The sequence below is a fragment of the Salvia hispanica genome, chromosome 3, assembly GCF_029641045.1.
Source record: "Salvia hispanica isolate PSC_SH4W2 chromosome 3, Shi_PSC_v1, whole genome shotgun sequence".
In the NCBI taxonomy this organism is placed as follows: domain Eukaryota; kingdom Viridiplantae; phylum Streptophyta; class Magnoliopsida; order Lamiales; family Lamiaceae; genus Salvia; species Salvia hispanica.
In genome coordinates this window covers 60,838,119-60,860,683 of record NC_142694.1, presented here as the reverse complement: position 1 = coordinate 60,860,683, position 22,565 = coordinate 60,838,119, and the positions used below count along the sequence as shown (strand labels likewise).

Sequence of the window (22,565 nt, the reverse complement as noted above, 5' to 3'; positions counted from 1 at the left end):
GGAGTCACTCTTTGACCGGGCACGGGTTTTAAGAAATGTAAAGAAAAGTTGGTTGAAAAAGTTAGTGGAATGTGGGATCCATTTTTTTATATTGGTTTTATAATAAAATGTGAGTAAATTGAGTTAGTGGAATGTGGGACCTACTTACTATTTATGGCAAAAATGAAGTGTGACTCTTAATTGGGGACGGACCGAAATAGAAAAGTGTGACTCTTAATGGGGGACGGAGGGAGTATTATCTATTTTACTTTACTTTCCCTTCATTTTAACTAATTTTTTTTATCATTTTCACAGAATACGTGTGAAAAACATATGTCACTTAGGCTGGGACCAGTGGCGGACACATGATTTTGATATTGGGCGGTCAAAATTACTAGTACTTCTTTCGTCCAAAAAAAAAAAGTAGTTTGATCTTTCTATTTCATTCCGTGTATCAAAACTAGTCTCATACTAAAAATGAAAAGTCATTCATAATTTAAATACTTTACCTATTACAAATTAAAACTCGTTTCTTCCTATAATGAGAATATTTTCCACGAATGGAGGAGTATTAACAATTGTGGTATATTTTTAGTGTCAACTACGTCACAAACAGTCCGACAAGAACATTATAGAGCTACGAGATAGAGATGGATAATGAGAGATAAATAATTTAAGAATGAGCAATATAAATTAAAGATACATTTCTTTATAATCTTACAATAACAATATTTACATAAAATTACTAGATTGAGAAAATAAAAAAATATATAAAAGTGCGCTCAAAAATAAAATTGGTGCTGGTGGTGTTCGATCTCATGTTCTACTAGTTCCGAGGTAGCTCCACGAACTAACTAAGCTAGAACTTATTTTGTCTTGTACGTATATGTATAATATAGTAAAATCCAAATTGTTGTGGGTTTCAAGGATCTCCCATTAATCAACGTAGGTCCGCCTCTAGCTAGGACGGATGGAGTATATTTTTGCATGGGAGTTCTCATTATAGCATGTTTGATACCATTCTGCATGGAGATGAATGGTTGATAAGCTCGGATTTTACACTGTTTTAAGGTCTTTATTTGGTCCATTTTTAATGTCAAAATCACAATTCATGTCCGCATGTTTTATCTATTTTGGTATTTTGACGTGCTTTGTGAGAAATGTGCATATTTGAGCCTAAAACGATAGTTAAAAGTTGATGTTGAAAATCTAGAGCATTCGAGAAGCCCATCGGTCCGCTTCAACACAGCCAGCGAGCGTTGAGGCCCAACAACCGCTGAGCCAGTAGCGGTTCGCTCCGGAGAAAGTTGTGCTGAAACGAAGGACACGCCCAGTGACCGCTGGGGAGTGTCCAGCGGCCGCTTCAAAAGATCCATAAGCTACGGGACGATTGCCAGCGACCGCTACCCATGAGTCAGAGGCTACGAATCAACCCACAGCGACCGCTGGCTAAGGTGCAGCAGCACGCTGGGAAAACGCGGCGCACAGAATTGACCTACTTTCTCCCCAAGATTTAACAAACTTAGCCACCTTTTTCCTAAATTGATGAAGAACGATTTTAGCACTATATATTCCCCCTCAAACCTCTTCATTAAGGATCTTCTTTTTGCCAATTAATTCAATAGCATAAATTTGAGAGTTCTTCATAGTGCAAGGGGTTGAAGAAGGAATCAAGAGAGATAAAGGCTACAAGGATTCAACCTTTGGGTTTTATTGCTTTAGTTCTTATGTTCACTTTATTTTTCCTACAATCTATGTTTTTAGATTATTCTATCATGTGAAATTAAACTAATAGGATTCCAGGGATGTGTTAGTAACTACTTTGGTTATAAAATTCTGTTTTGCTATTTAATATCCATTTTATTTTTACTTCGTTTCTTCCCTAAGTGATAATTTTGATAATCGTCAATTAAGAGGAGACATTTTTTCCATTTTCGTTATAATTGTTGGATAATGCTTCACGTTTGAGTGACACATTCTGTGAATGATTTAATATAACTTGCTACATAATCGTGAGAGGAGGTTGGCAAGTTAGGTCCACTTAGTAGACACTACAATTAGCTTCCCTTAAAACGACACTGTTAATTGAGAGTGGGAACTTCTTAAGGGTCTTAGGAGCTTTTAGGAGTTACGGATCTAAGATTGACAACCCTAGTGTTAGTAATCTATGCTTGTGCCATGGGCAAAACTTAGGTGACTCGTCCTACTAAAGTAAGAACTGTGCTAGGGTATTGTAGTAGGAATTTGTATGACCATAACTGTGAAGGCACATCCCTAGAATTCCCTTATCTCACATATTTTATCTTTGTGATTTACTTGCAATTAGTTGTTTACTTGCTTTTTAAAACAAAATTATTTTCAAAAATTCAAAATTCTCTCGGTTTTCCAAATAGTGAAAGACGCTTAGTAGAAGGTAGTCAATTGGTGATTGTTTTCCCTATGTTCGATATCCGGTACTGACCTTAGCTATACTATATATACTTTGTACACTTGATACGCTCAGATTTTGCACGGCTTTAAGACCATTTTTTGGTCCGTTTTGAGTGTCAAAGTTGCATAACACGTCCATTATTAGTATATTTTGTCTATTTTGGTATTTTGACGTGTTTTGTGAGAAATGTGCAAAATAGAACAGAAAAAGGGCATAAAATGGTGAATTTTCGGAAGCTGGAACTGAAGGGACGCCCAGCGGCCCACTGGAACAAATGCAACGGTCGCTGCAAAGACTCCAGAGGGCTCTGACTCTCTCCAGCGGTCGCTAGACCCTTGCCAGCGACCGTTGGGAAAACGCGGTGCACGACAGCTGTATTCAAACTCAATTTGCCGGCGATCCTGAAGTCCGATTAGGGCGTTCTACATGTCATTCTCTTTTTATTTGAAAGAGATTTCCAATGGTACCTAGATCATCTCAATTGGAGTTCTGTGAAGAAAGTTATGGCCATTCTACTAAAGCCGCGCAAAGCTGTCAAATGCTGGTGGGAATTTAGGCGGAAATTCAGGGAAGGAAAGAAGATATTACCTTGTGAAAACAAATCTTTTCCTTACACTATAGGGAACAAAATTTACCTTCTCCAAACCTTTTTCATGCCTATAAATACCCCATAACCTAACTCATATTATTCACCAATCTTAGAGCCTTAATTCCATCTCCTACCTTACACATAAATTCCTCCATCTTCTACAAGGAGCATAGAATTCAAGGGAGATCAAGCAAGAACATGATTAATTCTTCCGGGTTTTATCTAGTTTTTGTTAGATTGAACATGTCTATTTTGCTTATATTTATTTAGATTATCTGTCTATGGATAGCTAATTTATAGAATCCTAGGGGATGAAAGTAATTGACTCTATGTAGTTCTTTTTATTTTGTTTAATGTTCAGAACTCATTTTACTTTAATTATTCCTTGGTTTATATTTAACTGCTTGGTTGTTACTTTGATTATTGTTAATCTCTTATTGGTGATGACTTTGAGTGATTTATATTTTATATGTCAATGCAATATTTGTGACATGAGTGTTGATAAACGATAGGAATAACTCCTAGTAGAGCTTGAGTCGGATGAACATACAACTAAATAATTAGAATTACTAATGAGTTGATGAAATCACTACCCTAGGATTCCCTTGTCTCATCTGCTTTCTCAAACCAAGTTAACTTCAAACTGCGAAACTGTTTCATTGTTTTCATTTAATTGCTTTCTTTACTTTCTTTTATTTTCTGTTTTTTTTTAGTTTAATCAAATCTCAACTGTGTCCAAATAGTATATGAGACTGAGTATGTGGTAGATAGTCTGTAAATTTATTTCTCGTGTTCGATATCCCGGTACTAACCTTTAGCTATACTAGATCTACCATGTATACTTGCAGGTATTTTTAGTGCTAATAAAAAGTGCATCAATACTTGCAAGTTTATTTAATGCTAATAAAAGTGCATCAATGGTGTGTTGCCAAGATCTTTGACAAGTGTGCATAAATCGTGCAATGATGAGGTTTAAAAGATGTCAAATTAATTCCTATTACGCCTTTCTCACATGCTTCTGAAAAAGAAGAGTAATAGTGCTTCATCATGTTGGATTTTGAAAACATTTCTTTATTACATGTGAGTAACTATTCATCGCACTCTTCACAACACTATTCGTTTGTAGTTTTTTATCGCATACAACTTACCATGTACTGACTATGTCTTTTCATTTGTATGAGCATGCTTCGGAATTGGAGTTTTCCCGAAAATGATGCACTGACTGTCATAGCTCGTCTTTGTAATATCATAGATATACTTGGAGCATTTTCTACTTGTAAGAAATGGCCATATTCTGTAAATGGACATTTAATATCCATTAGAGCTATAGTTGTACACATGCAACTATTTGCTAACGTGTACACTCTATGTCCTATTAAAAATGAAACGTTTTTCTTTTTTGATTGTCCCATTAAAAATGAAACGTTTTCTTAACTGAAAACAACACTATCTCTACTTTTTCATCTCTCTTACTTTACTCTCACTTCATTAACTCACAAAACAACACTTAGGGCTGACAATCTTTGGCACGACGCGATAATACGACACGAACCCGCTCGAAATTAATGGGTATGTGTCAAAGCTTATTGGGTTCATGTCCTTGTCGTGTCGACATGATAACGACACAAAAATTTTGTGTAGTGTTCGTATTACACGTTAAGAAATAATATTATAATAATATTATTATTTTATTTATTTTAAAATTTCATTAGGTTTAGGCTAATAGAGCACTTAGTATTAGCATAGTGTCGTGTTCGTGTTACACGTTAAGAAATGGAGTAACATTAATATAGTGTCGTTATTGTGCCGTGTCATATATGTGTTGTTATCCAGTTTACTGCATTCGACCCGTCGAACCTAGGGGGTTTCATCCTTATGGATCTCTGGTGATCATTGGGTCGAAGCCCGTTCGGCGAACGCCATGCTGAGTTATCCCACGACGAGGGCTATCGGAACTGCCCCTGGTCAATCTCCGGTCTCCAATTGGGATGATCCCAGGAGTTCGGAATTAGCATATGCGCGGATGTAGGCCGCACAAAATTCCATCCCGTGTTAGGGTATGGGAAAGTCGTGGTCAAAGGGGCGGTTGATGGTTGTAGAAATTGACCCGAATCCTGCAGTTTGTACCCGGCGTAGGGCTGACTCAATGTGGGGTAGGTTGGATGCTGTGAACCAGGTGTTCGTCGCCACATGCAATGCGAGAGGCGTCAAAAGCGGAGGTATCCCAGTCGGTCCAAAAACAGGCGGCCTAGAGGCGACAACGGTTACCGATTTCGTGGGGATCAGGATCGGCAAAGATTGTGGAAGAAGGTCTGTAAACCAACCAGTGGTTGGGTATTATATAGGGGTTCCGCCTCTGAATGAGGCAGCACTAATCGACGATCGAATTCATCCATACGAGTTTCCATTCGCGCCACAGACGCCCCGAGATGCTCCAAGGTCGCGAGCACAGGAGTATCGGTTGTCCATCCAGTGCAAGCGACGTATCTATGCCGCGAGTCATCGCGAATGTGGGTACCGTACTTAGATTCTACGTTCGTCTGACACCGTATTGCTGGACAGCCATGAGTTCGGTGAAAGCATCAACTGTTAAGGATATTCTCCTTAACGAGATGCCGGATAACGGATAATATAAGTCTCGGGAGTCCTTCCCGTCGACAACCAAGACTAGGGTTTGCAAGAATGAAAATAAATAAGGAAATAGGCAAAATTATATTGTTCAATCATGAGGAAAACGATAACATAAGCCTATTTATAATCTAAGGACCCTAGGGTTGATTCGACAATTCGATTAGAGAAATAATCAACAAAGAAAACCCTAAAGGATCTTAAAGCCCAATTGACTGAATTGTTCAAATTTCAATAATTCAAAAGGAAATTAACTAAAGAAAACAAATGAAATAACTACTGCTAGTGCGACAACAAGTCGCCGAACCATGGCGGCGGCCGCGTTCGTCGCGAGGACCTCCTCTTCTTGATCGACGACGACGGTGTCGGGGTAGTCTACTCTTGCGTCGCAAAATCCAAATCTCCTACAGGCTCATTCTCCTGACTTCTCATAGATTCTTCCAACTCCTTCGTATGATATACTCCCCCTGTTCCACTGTAATGGAGTCTTTTTGCCATTTTGGTACATTACATAATAGAGGAGTCATTTTCTTTTTTAGGAAAACTCAACACATTTTTTGTCTCTTACTCTTACTCTCTATTATTTTATTCTTTGTTCATCTTTCTACCTTTTTCATTTCTTACTTTATTCTTCATTTACTTAACTCAGTAACCACAATTTTTCTTAAATTTCGGCCGAAAAGAAACGCTTTCACTACTATGGACTGTTCTCTGCTTTCCAGTTCCAACATTTGTGGCATCTAAAGCCAGGTTCAATAACGATAGTTCGATGAATGTTGCGCAACCACTCGAACCAGTCTGCAAAGGAGAAGGCTACGAATACTGGAGTATTCGGATGCAGACTCTACTATAGTTCTCAAGATCTATAGGACTTTATAGAACAGGGATTCCGACGAGGCGAACAGATTGTGGGAGAATAAGAAAAAAGACTCAAAGGGCAATCATCCAACAAGCGGTCCACGACAAACGTCTTCTCCAGAATCGCAACGGTGACTACCTCAAAGCAAGCCTAGTCAACCATGCAGAAAGAATTTAAAGGAGATTCATAAGTCATCGTTGTGAGATTATTCTCTCTATTTTTCTCTCTCTCCTTTATAATATCGTTTATTTAATATATTACACACTTTTTTTTTATTCTCCATGTCAGAAAGAAATGTCTCTACTATTATAATATTAATATTTGCGGACGGAGGTAGTACAAAATTTGTTTGTAAGCCATTTATATTATCTACAAGTTCGACTGATAAGATTATAAAATTTAATATTTTAGAGTCGCTGATGATAATCAACTATTCTATTATTAGGATACTTATATTCTATCCAAATTCAATTAATTATTCCCCCATTTTAAGTGATAGATATTTTTAAAATGAATGATACTTATATTAGTAAAATCCAAGCGGAACTGAGAAAATGTTAGATTGGTGAGAATCTTGAGAGAGGGGAGCTAGACGTTGACTCGGCGGGCCCACAAGATCGCGTAGAAAGAAAAGCAGTGGCTGTTGGATTAAGTCGTACACGTGTCGAAAAATGGTTGGGTGAAGCGATGATAAGGCAGAATTCCGTGCTTGTCCAAGTACGCACATAGACTTGAGTTCAAACTTGCTTTTTATGAAGCTACACTCTCTGGGGTGTGGGATCTCCTACAATCTGTCAACCACGTTTCTCCCTCGCTTGTTTCCTCCTAGTACAATTTAAGGTAGGTAGGTTACCTGTTTGTTGAAATGACTCAATCAAAATTTGTTTGGGGTTATGTTTGATGTTTGCATACGATAAGTCTCACTAGTTTTCTGTGACTGCCGTCGTCACTTTGTAAAGCTGCAAAAGCTAAGAGCGTAAAAGGTGTGTTGGAGCCGACTAGAAAACTTTACAATTATGATAAGTCACCCTCCCTCTGTCCCAACTAAATTGATTCAAAACTTTTGGGCATTTGTGTTGAAAAGGCGGGGAGAGGAATAAATTAGGAAAGATAAAGACAGAGTTAATTAGGTGATGGAATAAATTAAGAGTGATTGGATGTTTTGTTTTTTGTAAAAAAAAATTATGACTCAACTTAGTTGGACATCCTAAAATGGAATACGACGGAGGGAGTATCGGTTGTTGGGTTCTTGGTTTCTTCGTTTGATTGTTAATTGCATAAAGGCTGTTGTTTGCTCGATAGTGCTATCTTCATGTATCTTGTTTAAGATGTCTGACATTTGTTGTAGATTCATATATTCTGGCTGGTGCGATTTTTTTTAAAAATCATCCTCGGATGCTAATTCGTTGGTGATCAGAGCCTCTCTTTAGTCTTTATTGCTGGTTCCAAAGTGAGTTATGTGATGGATCAAATGCTGAAAATGTGTTTCTGTTCTCGTCGCATATTCACCTGAAATTCTTGCCTTGGAGTTTGTTACTATGGTTCATATATTGCTCTCAAAAACTGATGACTGTTGAATAGTTCTTACACTGTTTTGGTATCTTAGCAGAATACATGTCCATGAAACTTTAACAAATTCTTTTATGCTTGCAGTTATTGATTTAGATATACATGGCGTCAGTTTCGGGGACTCGTAGTTTGTTCTGTACAGATAATAATCTCTTATGTGCAAAAGGTAATAGGGAAAGAACCAAGACGGACTTATTTGTGATTTTACTTCCTTTTCAGCTCTTATTAATTCTATTCTGCAACATGCAATATTTAGGTAAGGGGGAGCTTGTCTCATGTGATGCTTTCCTTCCAGCAATAAAAAGAAACAGGTGGAAATGTGAAACTGGAACGAAAGTGGATGAGCTCATGCTTCAAGCATCTCTGCAACCGAGGAAACAAGAAGGCTTACTATGCCCCTCCATTACCAGGAGTCACCGAATGGAAAAATATTGCATAGTTACAAAAGCAACGAGTTCCTCTGTGGAGCATTTGAGTTCGTTGAATTCTTTTCTTGAAAAGCTTCACGACTACACAAAACAGCCTTCTTCAAGAGATTCTAAGGAGATGAGTGAATCATTTGGTGAAATTGATGATGTCAAAGCAGATAATGGACTCAGATCTCTAGAGAATTATCTTGTCAAAATTAAAGGTGGTAATATGGTCATACCACAAAAAAAATTTGTTCTAACAAGATACAGCTGATCATTTGCTAACTGTTTCCTCTTTTTTATCTTCCTGTTTTCAGAGGTGGAATCAGAAACCATTTTTAACAAAGACACAAAGGAGTCAGTAGATAGCTCAGCGGGGAAGGACCTCGGAATGGTTGGAGAGATGTCATTTAAAAATTATAAGGGATTAACACTCGCCAATATTGAAGGCAAAGAAAAATCTTGCATTGATGCCTCTGATTTCTATTTAATGTAATATGCGTTCCCTTCACGTCTATCTGCTGCACTGTACTGATTACACACCAAGGTTCATATTAACTTCTTGTTTATAAATAATTGTTTCATTAATGCAGTGGTGTATTGGTGTCAATAAACATAGCGGTTTTCCTCTTTGAGATTGCCACTCCAGTAAAGAGCTCTACTTTCGAGCTATTTTCACTGCCCACGGTTTATGGAGCGAAGATAAATAACTTGATCCTACAGGGAGAGTGGTGGAGACTAGTGACACCCATCTTTCTGGTACAAGATTGATGACTTGGTTCGTGCTTCATTTTTGTAATTAGTTTAGCTCCGTTTGACAAATATTCATGTGAAAACAATTAGATTAAAGTCTGCGAATAAATTAATATTTTAGATGCAGGAACCTAGATAACTGAAATTGAAATTTTAAAATGTTTCGTATAGACTAGAGAATAAAATTTTGGACATTCCAAATAAGTGGTTTTGCAAAAAAGGCCAACATGTTAACCTCCTATTGTCACTTTATTCTTCTTGTATTTAGGGCTTCATGTTAGTTTCTGTCCTTGGTTTTGTTCTGCTAAAACTATGTGCTTGAAACCAGAAATGCTAGCTATTTAAATCTATCTGTAACTATCGCAAACATGGAAGTATATTCGGTTTACATATGAGATGTTACTCAATGTACACTACTCTAAGTATGTGGCTTGGGCTATTTAATTGTGTACCTCAAATGTATTACTATAGGAGGGTAGGAGCACATTTGTGTTTATCAGCTATTGACCCCTTCTTTGGTTTTCTCGTCGTTAAGTGATTACAATGTTCACTCTACCTTAACTGTTAATATATTGCAACAAGAACACTTCGTGTTTAAGAAGACAAGCAGGAGGAACAGCAGTATTTATCTCTCTTGATGATTAAATTTTATCGATTTAAAAAGAATTAGATTCAGAAATTATGCAAATTTGAAATATTGATTCATAATTGCAGCAATTGCTCGAACTTGATTTTGTTAGACTTGTAGCTCTGCAAGATTACATGGTCTGTTTGCTACAATTCCGATACGTCCCTCTCCTATATTACAGTATTTTCTGTGTAAGTAATTCTATTTGCCTGAAGCTTAGTTCTTTGCAGCATTCTGGTATCATTCACATAGCCGTTGGGAGCAGGGCCCTTTTCACTTTTGGCCTTGAAGTATGCAGAAAATATGGCTCATTCACCTTCCTACTGCTATATGCTCTTGGAGGAATTTCTGGAAACCTATTCAGCTTTCTTCACACGCCAGAGGCATCCGTTGGTGGTACGGTAAGCTAATCACTGAAAATTTGCAGTTGCATATTGTTGGTCTTCACATATTTATTAGTCATCTGTTATTATTCTAGAGTTGCAGCTGATCAAGTGGAGGTTTAATGCATAGTCACTTTTGCACTTACACATTTTCCATAACATTTCCTTCCTTCTGGAAACTAAATGAACAGGTTCAAAGCCAAAAACAACTTGTTCCACATCGAAGTTATGTGATCTAGGAGATTCGATGATCAGTCTCGGATGGCTATAGAAATTTCTATACGTTTGATGCATATGGTTCTTTGCATGGAAATTTTTTTGCTTAGATTCAGCTAAAATCTATAAAATTTCCAGTTACTCACTTTCTGTCATGGACAGTGTGACCCTAGATCCCAAATGCTTAACTTTCATGTATGCTGAATTATATATAACCCGACTTTCCTTATGCAGGAACCAGTGTTTGCCATTATTGGAGCTTGGCTTATTTACCAATTTCAAAGCAAAGATGAGATATCAGGGGATGCTTATGAAAGAATGTTTCGGAATGCCATTATCACGACAGCTTGTATATGTGTCCTAAGCAATTTCGGCCCTATTGACGACTGGTACTGAGCTACCATTTACCTTAAACACCATAAGCATGCCTTGTTAGACTCTTTGAAGTTCATTGTCCTGTCATGCATAATCTTGTTGAGCCAACGGTATCACTTGCATTAAACTGATGAAGAGATGGTATCTCTAAACTATTTAAGAATAAAAACATATGTTTGTGATGATCATGACAATGACTCTGTATGGTGTTTGCAGGGCGCACTTTGGCACAGCTTTTGTGGGTATATCGTATGGCTTCGTTACGAGCCCAATCGTGCAAGTGAAGGATGCGTCTACAGAAGCAAGTCAACATGAAAGAATCACGTTTGTTAGACGGTATTCGGATCCTCGCAAATCCCTTTTGTATTTCTCCCTCTTCGTGTTGCTCTTGAGCTGTTTACCTCTTGTCTTCGAACCTCCAGTAGATCTGATTTGATGAGGATAGTTTGGTATCGATATTTCCATTACATGATTCATACATAGTTAGTATCCACACTCCACAGAGATAAGTTGCCTTTCATCAATTTCACAAGTTTAAATAGAACTTCAATCTGCTCTCTCGCTAACTCTGTGTGAGTGTCTTGTAATGTAAACTATACTTATAAATTGATTTAAATGAAAGATATACTTTGTGTTCTGGCCCAATCAACAAAATTATCACTTGATCATTTAATTATGCAAATGCAACTCTGCTGAACTAGCCATCACCAGATTTAGTTCTTTATTCCGCAATTAATTGTGCTCTAGTTATACTACTTACTCCCTCACTTAAAAAGTTCATATTCTTAGTGACATGGGATTTTATGAAGAGTTGTTAAGTAAAATAAATATAGAAAAAAAATAGTTTAATATTTAAATGAGAACAGAGGAGAGAGGGATTTATTTCCAAATATAGCAATGGGCATCTTGAATGAGACAATTAAAATGGAAAGGTGGACATCTTGAGTGAGACGGAAGAAATTCTATTAATTACCCAATTTGATGTGCTTGATTACACTATTTATTACTACCTCCGTCCTTGAAAAATAATAACTTTTAAAATGACACGGATTTTAATGCACACTTGGTAAAGTAAGAGAGGATAATTGATAAAGTAAAATAGAGAAAGAGAAAATTAATAAAGAGAGAGAGAGGAAGACAGAGAATGGTGTTAGTGGATTGTGAGGTCCACGTCCTAAAATAAATAGTTTAGAAAGTTTTTATTTTTAAGAGACGACCAAAAATGAAAATAATTTATATTTTTAAGGGACATATTATTATTACTCTATTTATTACTTTATCTATTCCTGAATATAAAAACAAATTTTATCATTTTATGATGTCCACAATTTTAAAGTATATATTTTTTTCCATTTATAGTAAGTAGACTTCATACTATATGCACTAACCCATTACTTTCACATTCTATTGTAAAACTATGTATTCCCTCCATAAACGAAAACTATTAAGAAAATAGAAAGTTTTTCTCATACTTTATTCACATTTTCTTTTCTCTCGTACTTTACTCACTTCTTCTCTCTCTTACTTTACCAATTTCTCATTAAAATTCGTGCAGTCTACATATTAAATTTTTCCAGGACGGAGGGGATATAAAAATGGATTTTACATTCCACTAATTTTTTTGTTTTGTTTTCAAAGTCAAATAATTTATTAAAAATTTACATCCAAGTTAAAAGGTGCCCTTTAATCGTGGACCAATGAAGTATATAATATATAATGAAGTCTAGTTAATATTTTTCACTGAAAATTGAAATATAAAAAACTAGAAACACTAAGTCTAGATTATTAGTTAAGCCAAAAAAATAATCAATTAGCAAATGGAAAATAGATATATAAAAACGCTGATCATAATTCAATTCGTGAATCCTAGTTAATTATTCTAAAGCCTTTTGTGCTAATATAAAATAAATTTATATTGAGGGAAAAAGATCAAAAGCTACAATATTTGGTTTTCAAACGGAGTAACAATGGAATGAAATTATTAAATTAGATATCATAGAATGAAATTATTAAATTAAACTTTGAATTGGAAGTTTGAATATAACTAAAACTATAGATTTTGAGCTTTAGTAATTTTTGAAAGAATTTAAATTTTAGTTTTAGTATCAAAATGTGCTTACAAATTACATGTTAATAATAATAAAAAATATTTGGACATTGTGTTCATATAAAAGAAAATGAAAATGGTCGACTAAATTGTATACATGTGGAGTAAAAAGATGATAACGTATTCTGAAAGCAATGCAATGATGCTCCATTCTCGTGATTAGTTGAATCATGTAGTTAAAGTTACTCCTAGCGTGCTACAAAATTAAATTGAGCAAAGAAATCTGCTGAAAAGAAGCAAAAGAGAGCCAGCGGAGAGAGAAGACAAAATAAACTGTGTGGTGCGTGCGAGTAACATCTAATGGTAGAATGGTTAATGCACGAGGCTATAAAGGCATTTAAATTTGTAGATATTTCAAAGAAAAAAGAATGAATGGCGTGATATGGGAAAAGATAAAAAAAAAAAAAAAAAAAAGAAAAAAAAAAAAGAGTTAATTGGACATAAGGATGGAGATAAAGGCAACTAGTGAAGCAACACCAATGAGGGTTCAATCCTACACAAGCAATCGCGTATTTTCATCATTGCTATGGGCCGGTGATAGGTCAGTCTACTCCATCTGGATCTAATACTTGGATAGATTCAAATGATACTCTCTCCGTCATCAAAAAATTGTTTTTTTGGAGAGAGAAGAAAAAATGAGTTAAGTACGAGAGAGAAAAATTTCATTTTTAGAAATGAGACGTCACAAAATAATAAAATGGCACTATTTTTTTTTTTGAATGGTGGGAGTATCTTACTCTAACATGGGAACATGAAAAATATTTTCAGGCCGTAGAAAGGAATGTATACGGATATGTCAAAGAAATTCAGACATTAGTTTCTAATTTTGGAATGCATTTAACTTTTACCTCGTATCATCAAAGGACGAGTATTATTCCCGTATCATCAAAGGACGAGTATTATTCCCTTCATTCCTTGTTAATTTAGACATTTCTTTTTTGCACGGAGTTTAAGAATAATGCATTAAACGGGTGGCGAATAAAATAAGAAAGAACAAAGTAAGAGAGAGAGTTGCCAAAAATAGAAATAACTCAATTATTTTGGAACTTCCCAAAATATAAAAATGACTCAATTAACATGGAACGAAGGGAGTATCGCCGAGGTCTATGTATATATTCTCTTTATCAATTATTAAATGCTCATATTTAAAAAAAAATGTATAATAATGTAGATGGAAAAAAATAGTAGAATGTAAAAGTAGATATTTTGGTACGTCATAGATTTTAATGTAAAATTGATAAAATAGGAAAAAAGATAAAAAGAAAAAGTAATTGAAGTGTTGTTTAGTAGGGTGTGGGGTAGATCTATTTTATACGAGAGAAAACTTGCCAAAATTAGAAGTAATGAAACTATTGTTTAGAGACAAGAAAGCAATAAAATGTGAGGTTGATTTAGCGAAAATAGCAAAATGAAGAGGGAAATATGGTGTGTATGCAGATTAGAGAGACGTAGAGTGAAAGCAGGAGAGAGAGGTATGGCGTACGGAGGAGGAAGAAGGGGTGGTGGTTGTTAACGCACAAATACATCGATGGCAACCAGAACCATCCCTGTACAAAACATGGTGATGTAGTCTTTGTTAGTTTGCTTTTTACATACAATTTTTGTAAAGCCCACAAACCTTATCATTTCATCTTTTTGCCCTAGATGAGCATATAGTGAGATCAACTGATTATAATAGCCGACAACAAAGATGTTTAGGGTTTAGTTAGTGACTCCATCTCATCCAGAAGCTTCTCCATGCCACCAAGATCAGATCGAAACAGGATACGGGAAAAGGTGGCTGTGAGAATGGAAACAAAACGGCTCTCATCTTTGATTCCACCGAAAGTCTTTACTACTCTTCGATCACAATATGTAATTGTTCGTCTGACTTGATTGAAGATCCACACGATTCAACGAACTAGTTTTACCACCCGTGCTATGCACGGGCCATAAGATTTTCAAATAATGAAGATAAATTCTAAGGTAAGTATATTAAAATATAAAAAGGGATAACAATAATATAATTATGTTTATAGTGCTAATTAAAATAAATATTTTAATAAGTATTCATAAAATTATAAACAATAATAAAAAGAGAAATGTACTTTTCTCAACCTACTCTTTTGAAATATTTCATATAAACCAAAACGATTATATACCGTTTAAATTTTTTATATGAGTGAAATAAAATAAAATAAATTAAATGACAAAGAGGAGGTGTGCGACTAAGGATTAAAGAATTTAGAATAGTATTATAAAGTAATTAAATTCACGTGTTAAAAGTAAAATCCTTTGATGAACCAATTAAAATCATTCTTCAACTTTAAAAATTAGAAATAAAGTGCAATTATGTGGATGTTAAGAGCATCATTAACGCTGCTGGGCCGGGCCGCAACTTGCGAGTCCCAGCCCGATTTCAGCGTTGGAGGGGGGAGAGTCACGGCCCGGGATGGTCCCGGGGCCACAGTTCCGTCCCTGGGCCGCTCCCGTGGTCCGGCCCGGCTCAGGGTTATATGCATCGGGACAGGCCGCAAACTCCCAAAATTTTTATTTTTATTTTTATTTTTTATTTTTTTGCCATTTTATTATATCCATTTCTTCAACATTCTTCCACCAATTTCTCCATTTCTATCCTCTAAATTATTTTAATATTTTTTCTAGGATGTAATTTTTATTTTCTAGGTCTTAATAATTTTTTTTTTAGGATTTGTAAAATTTTTTCCTCGGATTTTTAATTTTCTATTTTTTGACTGAACAATGAATTTTCCCGGTTTTAATTGTTCAAATTCTATTTTACGATTAAAATATGTTGTAGTTGTGAATAGTGCAAATGAATAGTTGTGGTCTGAGTTGTGGCCTGCGGGATTAATGGAGTTGTGGCCTGGAACCCCTAATTTGAGGGAATGATGACGTGGAGGGACTTGCGGCCCAAATCCGGGACGGGGTTAAGGATGCTCTAAATGAAACAAATGTACTCTATGTGTCTCACTATAAGTGAGGCGTTTTTTTCGGCCGTTGTTTTGCGAAAATAATGAAAAATAGTAAGAGTGAAGAGAAAGTAATGTAAGTAAGAGAATAATGTAAATATGACTCTCTCCTGTATTATTCTCTCTCTTACTTTACTTCCGATCCACTTTCAATTTAAATATTTATTATTATTTTCGCAAAACAACAGTCGAAGCCCGAAAAAAAACGTCTAGCTTATAGAAGGACAAAGAGAGTAGTAAAGAATAGTAACATCTTATTAATCATATACGAGTATATAACTAAATAATTTAGAAATTAATATAGAAAACACAAAGGAATGTGTAAATTAATTATATATACAATGGGAATATCAACGGATCCACCGATATCAACTACCCCAAAAAATTTATTATTAGATGAATAAAAGTAAATTAACTATAATAAAATCACAAATCAATAATTATTTAAAAATTTTAGAAAATTAGAGAGAATTAACACATTTACAAAACAATTACAACATAAAAGCACAATTTCATTACAAAAATCCAAAATTTTCTAAATTAAGACATAAATTGACAAAGGGGCCGATGATTTTTTATTAAATTTAACTCACAATCCAATTCAATTATAAAGAAAAGTCCAAAAAAAATAAAATGCCAAGCCCAATCTCAGATACATTACAATAGCCGAAAATAAAGGCCCAAACGATTTTTAAACAAAAGCAACACTTAGTTATTCATACTTAGTTCTAAAACCTTATTAACTCAAAAACATATAATGCTTCTGTCAAACAATTTGTGCCGCCACAAGTGTGACATCTTTTCTGGGACGGAGGGAGTATTAATAAAAATTTAGTTAAGAAACTTATATTCCAACATATGAATATCAGTTGAAGATAAACGTCTCCCAATGCTCTCCCTAAAAACTCCCTTATTTCTCCCTAACTCCTGCCACATCAGCGCCACATCAACACCAAAATTTATCCCCAATTTTTAGCCAACTTTTAGCCAACTGCTCCAATGGTTTCTCCCTTATTTCTCCCTTATTTCTCCCTAACTCAACATTTCATTTTTACATCATCATTTTTAATATTGTTTAATTTTCCCTACAAATGTGTTTAATAAATAGATTTATAATGAACAATTCATCGTTGTATTAATCATTGGAAAATATAATACAACGAGAAAAAAAAAACTACAAATAAAAACCATAAAAAACAAAGATTTAAAAAAAACTACAAATAAAAATCATAAAAAACAAAGATTTAAAAAACAAAGATTTAAAAAAAACTACAAATAAAAACCATAAAAACAAAGATTTAAAAAACAAAGATTTAAAAAAAAAAAAAATTATCGCCGATTTATCGCCGAATCGCGCCCACAGTGGGCGGCGATGATTCGGCGATAAATCGGCGATAATAAGGGAGTTGGCGATAATAAGGGAGTTTTATCACCGAATTATCGCCGAATTCACTCCAACGCCGACCCATTGGGAGTGCTCTTAAGGCTGCTAACTTTTCTTGTATCTTGCAGGTTTGAGAAGAAAATTTAACAAACATAGAACGAAAAACATCCACTACAGAGGATCAAGAGTGTGTTTCAAAACGCATAAAACAATAAGGTAAAGACTCTGAAGCTAAGATCAATAAACAGTTGCACGATTCAGTTCATATGAATGTTGGCAATGTAATAAATAATTATTCAACAATGCTACTTTTTGAATATTGCAGATTTGAAAGGAAGCCACTAAAAATCATGAAATGAAGAAGATTTATTCGAAGCAGATGAAAAGAGAACAAATTTGGGAAGAAAGAAATGTGGAGGTAAAAAGGCTGAACTACCTAATATTTCATTTGCTTGTTTCAGTTGATAGTAATTTTGGAAGGATAATCAGTAAGTTTTATAGAGGAAAAAACGTGGGCTTACATAAGAGCATCCGCAATGGTCGGCTAGCGACCGGCTAGCCGATTCGTCGCACTGGCCGATCGGCTAGCCGAACCATTGCAATCGGCCAGCGCAAAATCGGCGAGCGGATCGGCGTGGGCTCGCCGATCGCTCGTCGCTGGCCGAAACGCTAGCCGATCGGCTAGCCGCCATTGTGGAAGCCCGATCGGCCAGCACCGATTTTCGATTTTTTTTTTTTAAATCTTTGTACTTTTTTCGCAGCCCACTACCACCGGCTGGAGGAAGTGGACGGAGGATGAGTACGCCGCGGTGGCCAAGGGGTGGTTGGAGGTGTGCGACGATCCACTGGTTGCGAACAACCAGCGGATCGTCAACATGTGGGCGAAGATCAGTGCTGCCTATAAGAGGCACTGCCCGCACGGGAAGGACTTCAGCAACGAGGAGGTCCGGAAGGGGTGGGAGCGCACCAGGGCCGCGGTTGGCCGTTTTGCGAATTTGTACGCCAACGCCCTCCGTCAGCTCAGAAGTGGGCAGACTGAGGACGACGCCAGGAGGATAGCCGCGAGTCAGTTCCCCTTGGAGGGGAAGTATAAGGAGTTCACCTTCTGGGAGTGCTTCTTGTTGCTGAAGGACTCGGAGAAGTTCCGGAAGTGGCGGCCGTTGTAGTGGGAGACGTTTATTTGCGTTTTTCTAGTGATAGATTTTTGATTTTGAAGAATGTTTTGTTGATACCTTCTTTTAGAAGAAATTTAATTTCAGTTTCTAAATTGTCTTTTGATGGATATTCGATTTCTTTTGATGACAATTGCGTTATTAAGAAAGATGGCTCTTATATCTGTCGTGGTATCATGGAAAACAATCTGTACACAATCACTTCTACACAATTTAATCAACGTAAATCAGAACTCAATGCTACATCAAAAATTTCTAAGAAAAGAAAAGAACCTTCAACTTCAATGAATGAAACGTACTTATGGCACCTTAGACTTGGTCATGCCAACGAAAGAAGGATTCATGCGATGGTTGATCAAGATCTTATTAAAGGTCTTGAGAAGGAACCGTTTTCGAAGTGTGAGTCCTGTCTCGAAGGCAAGATGACTAAGAGACCTTTTAGGTCAAAAGGGAATAGGGCCAAGGAAGTACTTGAGCTCATTCATACTGATGTGTGTGGACCAATGTCAACCGAGGCAAGGGGTGGTTTTCGATACTTCGTCACCTTTACAGATGACTACTCGAAAATCGGATACATCTATTTGATGCGCTACAAGTCTGAAACTTTTGACAAGTTCAAGGAGTTTAAGTCTATAGTAGAGACGCATCATGGTAAGAGTATCAAAGTGCCTGCGATCTGATCGCGGAGGCGAATACCTAAGTGCCGAGTTTTTGGACTATTTATCAGTGGCGGGAATTGAATCCCAAACGACTGCGCCGGGCACACCCCAGCAGAATGGCGTGGCTGAAAGAAGGAACAGGACCTTATTGAATATGGTCCGATCGATGATGAGTTATGCACGGTTACCTGTTTCGTTTTGGGGTCACGCTTTGCTTTCAGCAAACTATCTTTTAGACAACTTACCTTCTAAATCAGTTCCTACTACCCCATATGAGTTGTGGAATGGGCGTAAGCCCAATCTGGAACATCTCAGAGTATGGGGGTGTCCGGCTCATGTATTGGAAAAGGATCCAACTAAGCTGGAATCTAGGACGGAGGTTTGTGTGTTCATAGGATACCCTAGAGGAACGAAAGCTTATGAATTCTATAGTCTCAGAGATCAGAAAGTGATTGTGAGCACTCATGCCACATTCTTAGAGGAAGACTATATAATGAATCATAAGCCCAGCAGTGAGATAGCTCTTGAAGAGCTCACTCAAGTTACAACTTCCATTAACCAAGAACAATTACCTAGTGTACAAACAATTCCAGAAATTTCAACTAACACTCCAGATATTGTAGTGCCGCGCCGCAGTGGGAGGGTCTCTCATGAGCCCGATAGATACATTGGTTTGGGAGAGTGCATGGATCACTCCCCGGACAGCAATGTACTTGATCCCTGGAATTTTGCAGAGGCGCAGGCAGATGTCGATCATTGCGAATGGGTGAAAGCAATGGATTCGGAACTACAATCAATGATAGACAAGGACGTCTACGATTTGTCTGTCCTACCCGAAGGCTGTACTGCCATTGGGAGCAAATGGATATACAAACGTAAACGTGGACCCGATGGACGAGTTAAAGTCTTTAAGGCAAGACTAGTGGCTAAGGGGTATACCCAAAAGGAAGGCATCGATTACGATGAGACCTTCTCCCCAGTGGCCATGCTCAAATCGATCCGCATACTTTTGTCTATAGCAGCTTACATGGTTTGGGAAGTATGGCAGATGGACGTCAAGACTGCGTTTTTAAACGGGAGTCTTGAGGAGACCATCTACATGGAACAACCCGAAGGCTATGTAGTAAAAGGCAAGGAACACATGGTTTGGAAGCTTAAGAAGGCCATTTATGGCCTCAAGCAAGCATCTAGATCATGGAACCAGTGTTTCGATCAAACAGTTCAAAAGTTTGGATTCGAAAAATGCCCCAATGAAAGCTGTGTGTATAAGAAGGTTGAAAAAGGAAATGTTGTGTTCTTAGTTTTATATGTAGATGACATTCTTCTAATTGGAAACAATAAAAAGATGTTGTCATCAGTACGAACTTGGTTGTCCAGCCAGTTCGAGATGAAAGATATGGGTGATGCGGGACACATTCTCGGTATCAAGGTTCTTAGGAACCGAGGTAAGAGAATGTTGTGCTTATCCCAAGAATCTTACATCGATACAGTACTTAGACGCTTTAGCATGCAAGATGCCAAGAAAGGTTTTCTACCTTTTAGACATGACATCCATTTATCTCAAGAGATGTGTCCTAAGACAGCATCTGAGATAGCAGAGATGAGAAGAATACCATATGCCTCGGCAATTGGTAGTCTCATGTATGCTATGCTTTGTACTAGACCCGATATCTGCTTTGCTGTTGGCATGGTAGCAAGATATCAATCTAATCCCGGCCAAGGACATTGGACTGCCGTAAAGAACATACTCAAGTACCTTAATCGGACTAAGGACTATGTTCTAGTTTACAATGCAGCCGAGCTCTGTCCTTTAGGATATACAGATTCAGATTTTCAATCTGATGTAGATTCGAGGAAATCAACTTTCGGATATGTGTTTACCTTAGGAGGTGGAGCCGTAATTTGGAAGAGTGTAAAGCAGAAATGCATTGCAGACTCTACCATGGAAGCCGAATATGTGGCCGCTTCGGAGGCTGCAAAAGAGGCTGTATGGCTTAAGAACTTCCTCCTGGACTTAGGTGTGGTTACGAATATGCCCAAGAGCATCACCATTTATTGTGATAATTCTGGTGCTGTGGCAAATTCGAGGGAACCACGTGCTCATAAAGCGAGCAAGCACATAGAGAGGAAGTATCATATCATTCGAGATATAGTGCAGAGAGGAGACATACAAGTGGTCAAAATTGAGTCAGAGAACAACCTGGCAGATCCTTTCACGAAGGCATTAGCGATAAAGCCGTATGAAAGCCATGTTGAAGGAATGGGAGTTCGACTAATTCAAGACCTCAATCCGCTTTCAGTATAAGTGGGAGATTTTAGACGTTAGCACATTTTTTTGTATACTCGAAAGTGTTTTGAGTATAAGTGGGAGATTGTTAGAGTTTGTATACTAGAAATCACGTTTCGAGTGATTGAATACTGTAAAACTCTTATTTTATTTTCCAATAAATAAAACAGATTATTTTTGTCATAATGTTGTTATGTTTTACATTTAATGGATGTTAATGCATGTTTAAGTGTATAAGTTAACTTAACAAAGTCTATGTCTTTGTTTTAGTAGACCGGTTGTGGGCGTCGTCCACTTTAAGGTAATACGGTCAGTTCTAAAACAAAGAAAAAGATGAATTTCACAACCTAGATGGAATTTGACTATCCATCGAGAAAGGTTGCAATGTCAGTCCGCATATTTCTAAGCCTTACTGAAATAAGATGACATTGGTGTGGTATAGCACTGAACGGATCTAATAGCGAGACTTGCCTTAGGCTATCTACTGAAAGGCGAGGTCTTGATAAATATTTGTTTCTTAATCAATGTAGGTTAGCATTGAGCATACGGTATTGATTATGCACTACTTTGACTTATCAAATGGTGCGGGTTTTTCGTAACCCAATGAACCTGATATATTGGGTAGTGGTGATCGATATCTAGCGATGCTAGGATTGCTATTATATTGAATCGTGCGCGAGCTGAGTCTCGTTTGATAATGTCCTCAAGAGGAGCGCGAAACAAGGTTTTATTATTCGGAACCTAGCTAGTTGGAGTGTGATTACTCTATGAATAATAAATAAGCGTTTCATGCTAAGTCCACTCTTGGAATTAATAAGAAGTTAATTAATTAAGTCAATAGCAGACATTAATTAATTAATGGACATTTTAATCTTAAGCACGGGAAATGAAAGTTAAAACGGAAACCCGGATTACTTGTAATTTCGGATTTGGATGGGGAGAGTTCAATATTACTTCTGTAGTGGCTGCTCGTAATATTCCAATTATAACTTATATTAAATTGTGGGTTCAATTTAATTAGTAAAAAGTAAATTGGATGAGCCCATATCCAAAACCTTCCATAGATCCCTGTCTGGGCCCAAAAGGAACTTAATATAAATAGGAGAATAAAGGAGACAGAAATAACACAATTTTATTTGCTAAAATTTTCGAAAATTTCAGCTGTCA

At 36.7% G+C, this 22,565-nt stretch overlaps 1 protein-coding gene and 1 long non-coding RNA gene across 9 annotated transcripts; both read left to right on the top strand.

Annotated features, from left to right (window-relative positions):
- Window positions 1-7,184: 7,184 nt before the first annotated feature.
- On the top strand, window positions 7,185-11,474 carry LOC125208904 (Rhomboid-related intramembrane serine protease family protein). 8 transcript variants are annotated; one of them, XM_048108428.2, is made up of 8 exons: window positions 7,185-7,326; window positions 8,140-8,221; window positions 8,351-8,686; window positions 8,783-8,957; window positions 9,059-9,224; window positions 10,077-10,247; window positions 10,680-10,834; window positions 11,037-11,474. In XM_048108428.2, exons 2-8 carry the CDS (start codon window positions 8,158-8,160, stop codon window positions 11,254-11,256), a joined length of 1,287 nt encoding a protein of 428 aa, XP_047964385.1. In that variant the 5' UTR covers window positions 7,185-7,326; window positions 8,140-8,157; the 3' UTR covers window positions 11,257-11,474. The 8 variants fall into 8 exon arrangements, with proteins under 8 accessions (XP_047964385.1, XP_047964383.1, XP_047964386.1 ...); XM_048108426.2 differs by having other exon boundaries at window positions 8,312-8,686; XM_048108429.2 differs by having other exon boundaries at window positions 7,217-7,330.
- Window positions 11,475-17,384: 5,910 nt separating this feature from the next.
- LOC148931196 (uncharacterized) lies at window positions 17,385-17,705 on the top strand. The gene is made up of 2 exons (XR_016136452.1): window positions 17,385-17,496; window positions 17,606-17,705. It is a non-coding gene; the product is annotated as an uncharacterized LOC148931196 (long non-coding RNA).
- The last annotated feature ends 4,860 nt before the right edge of the window (window positions 17,706-22,565 follow it).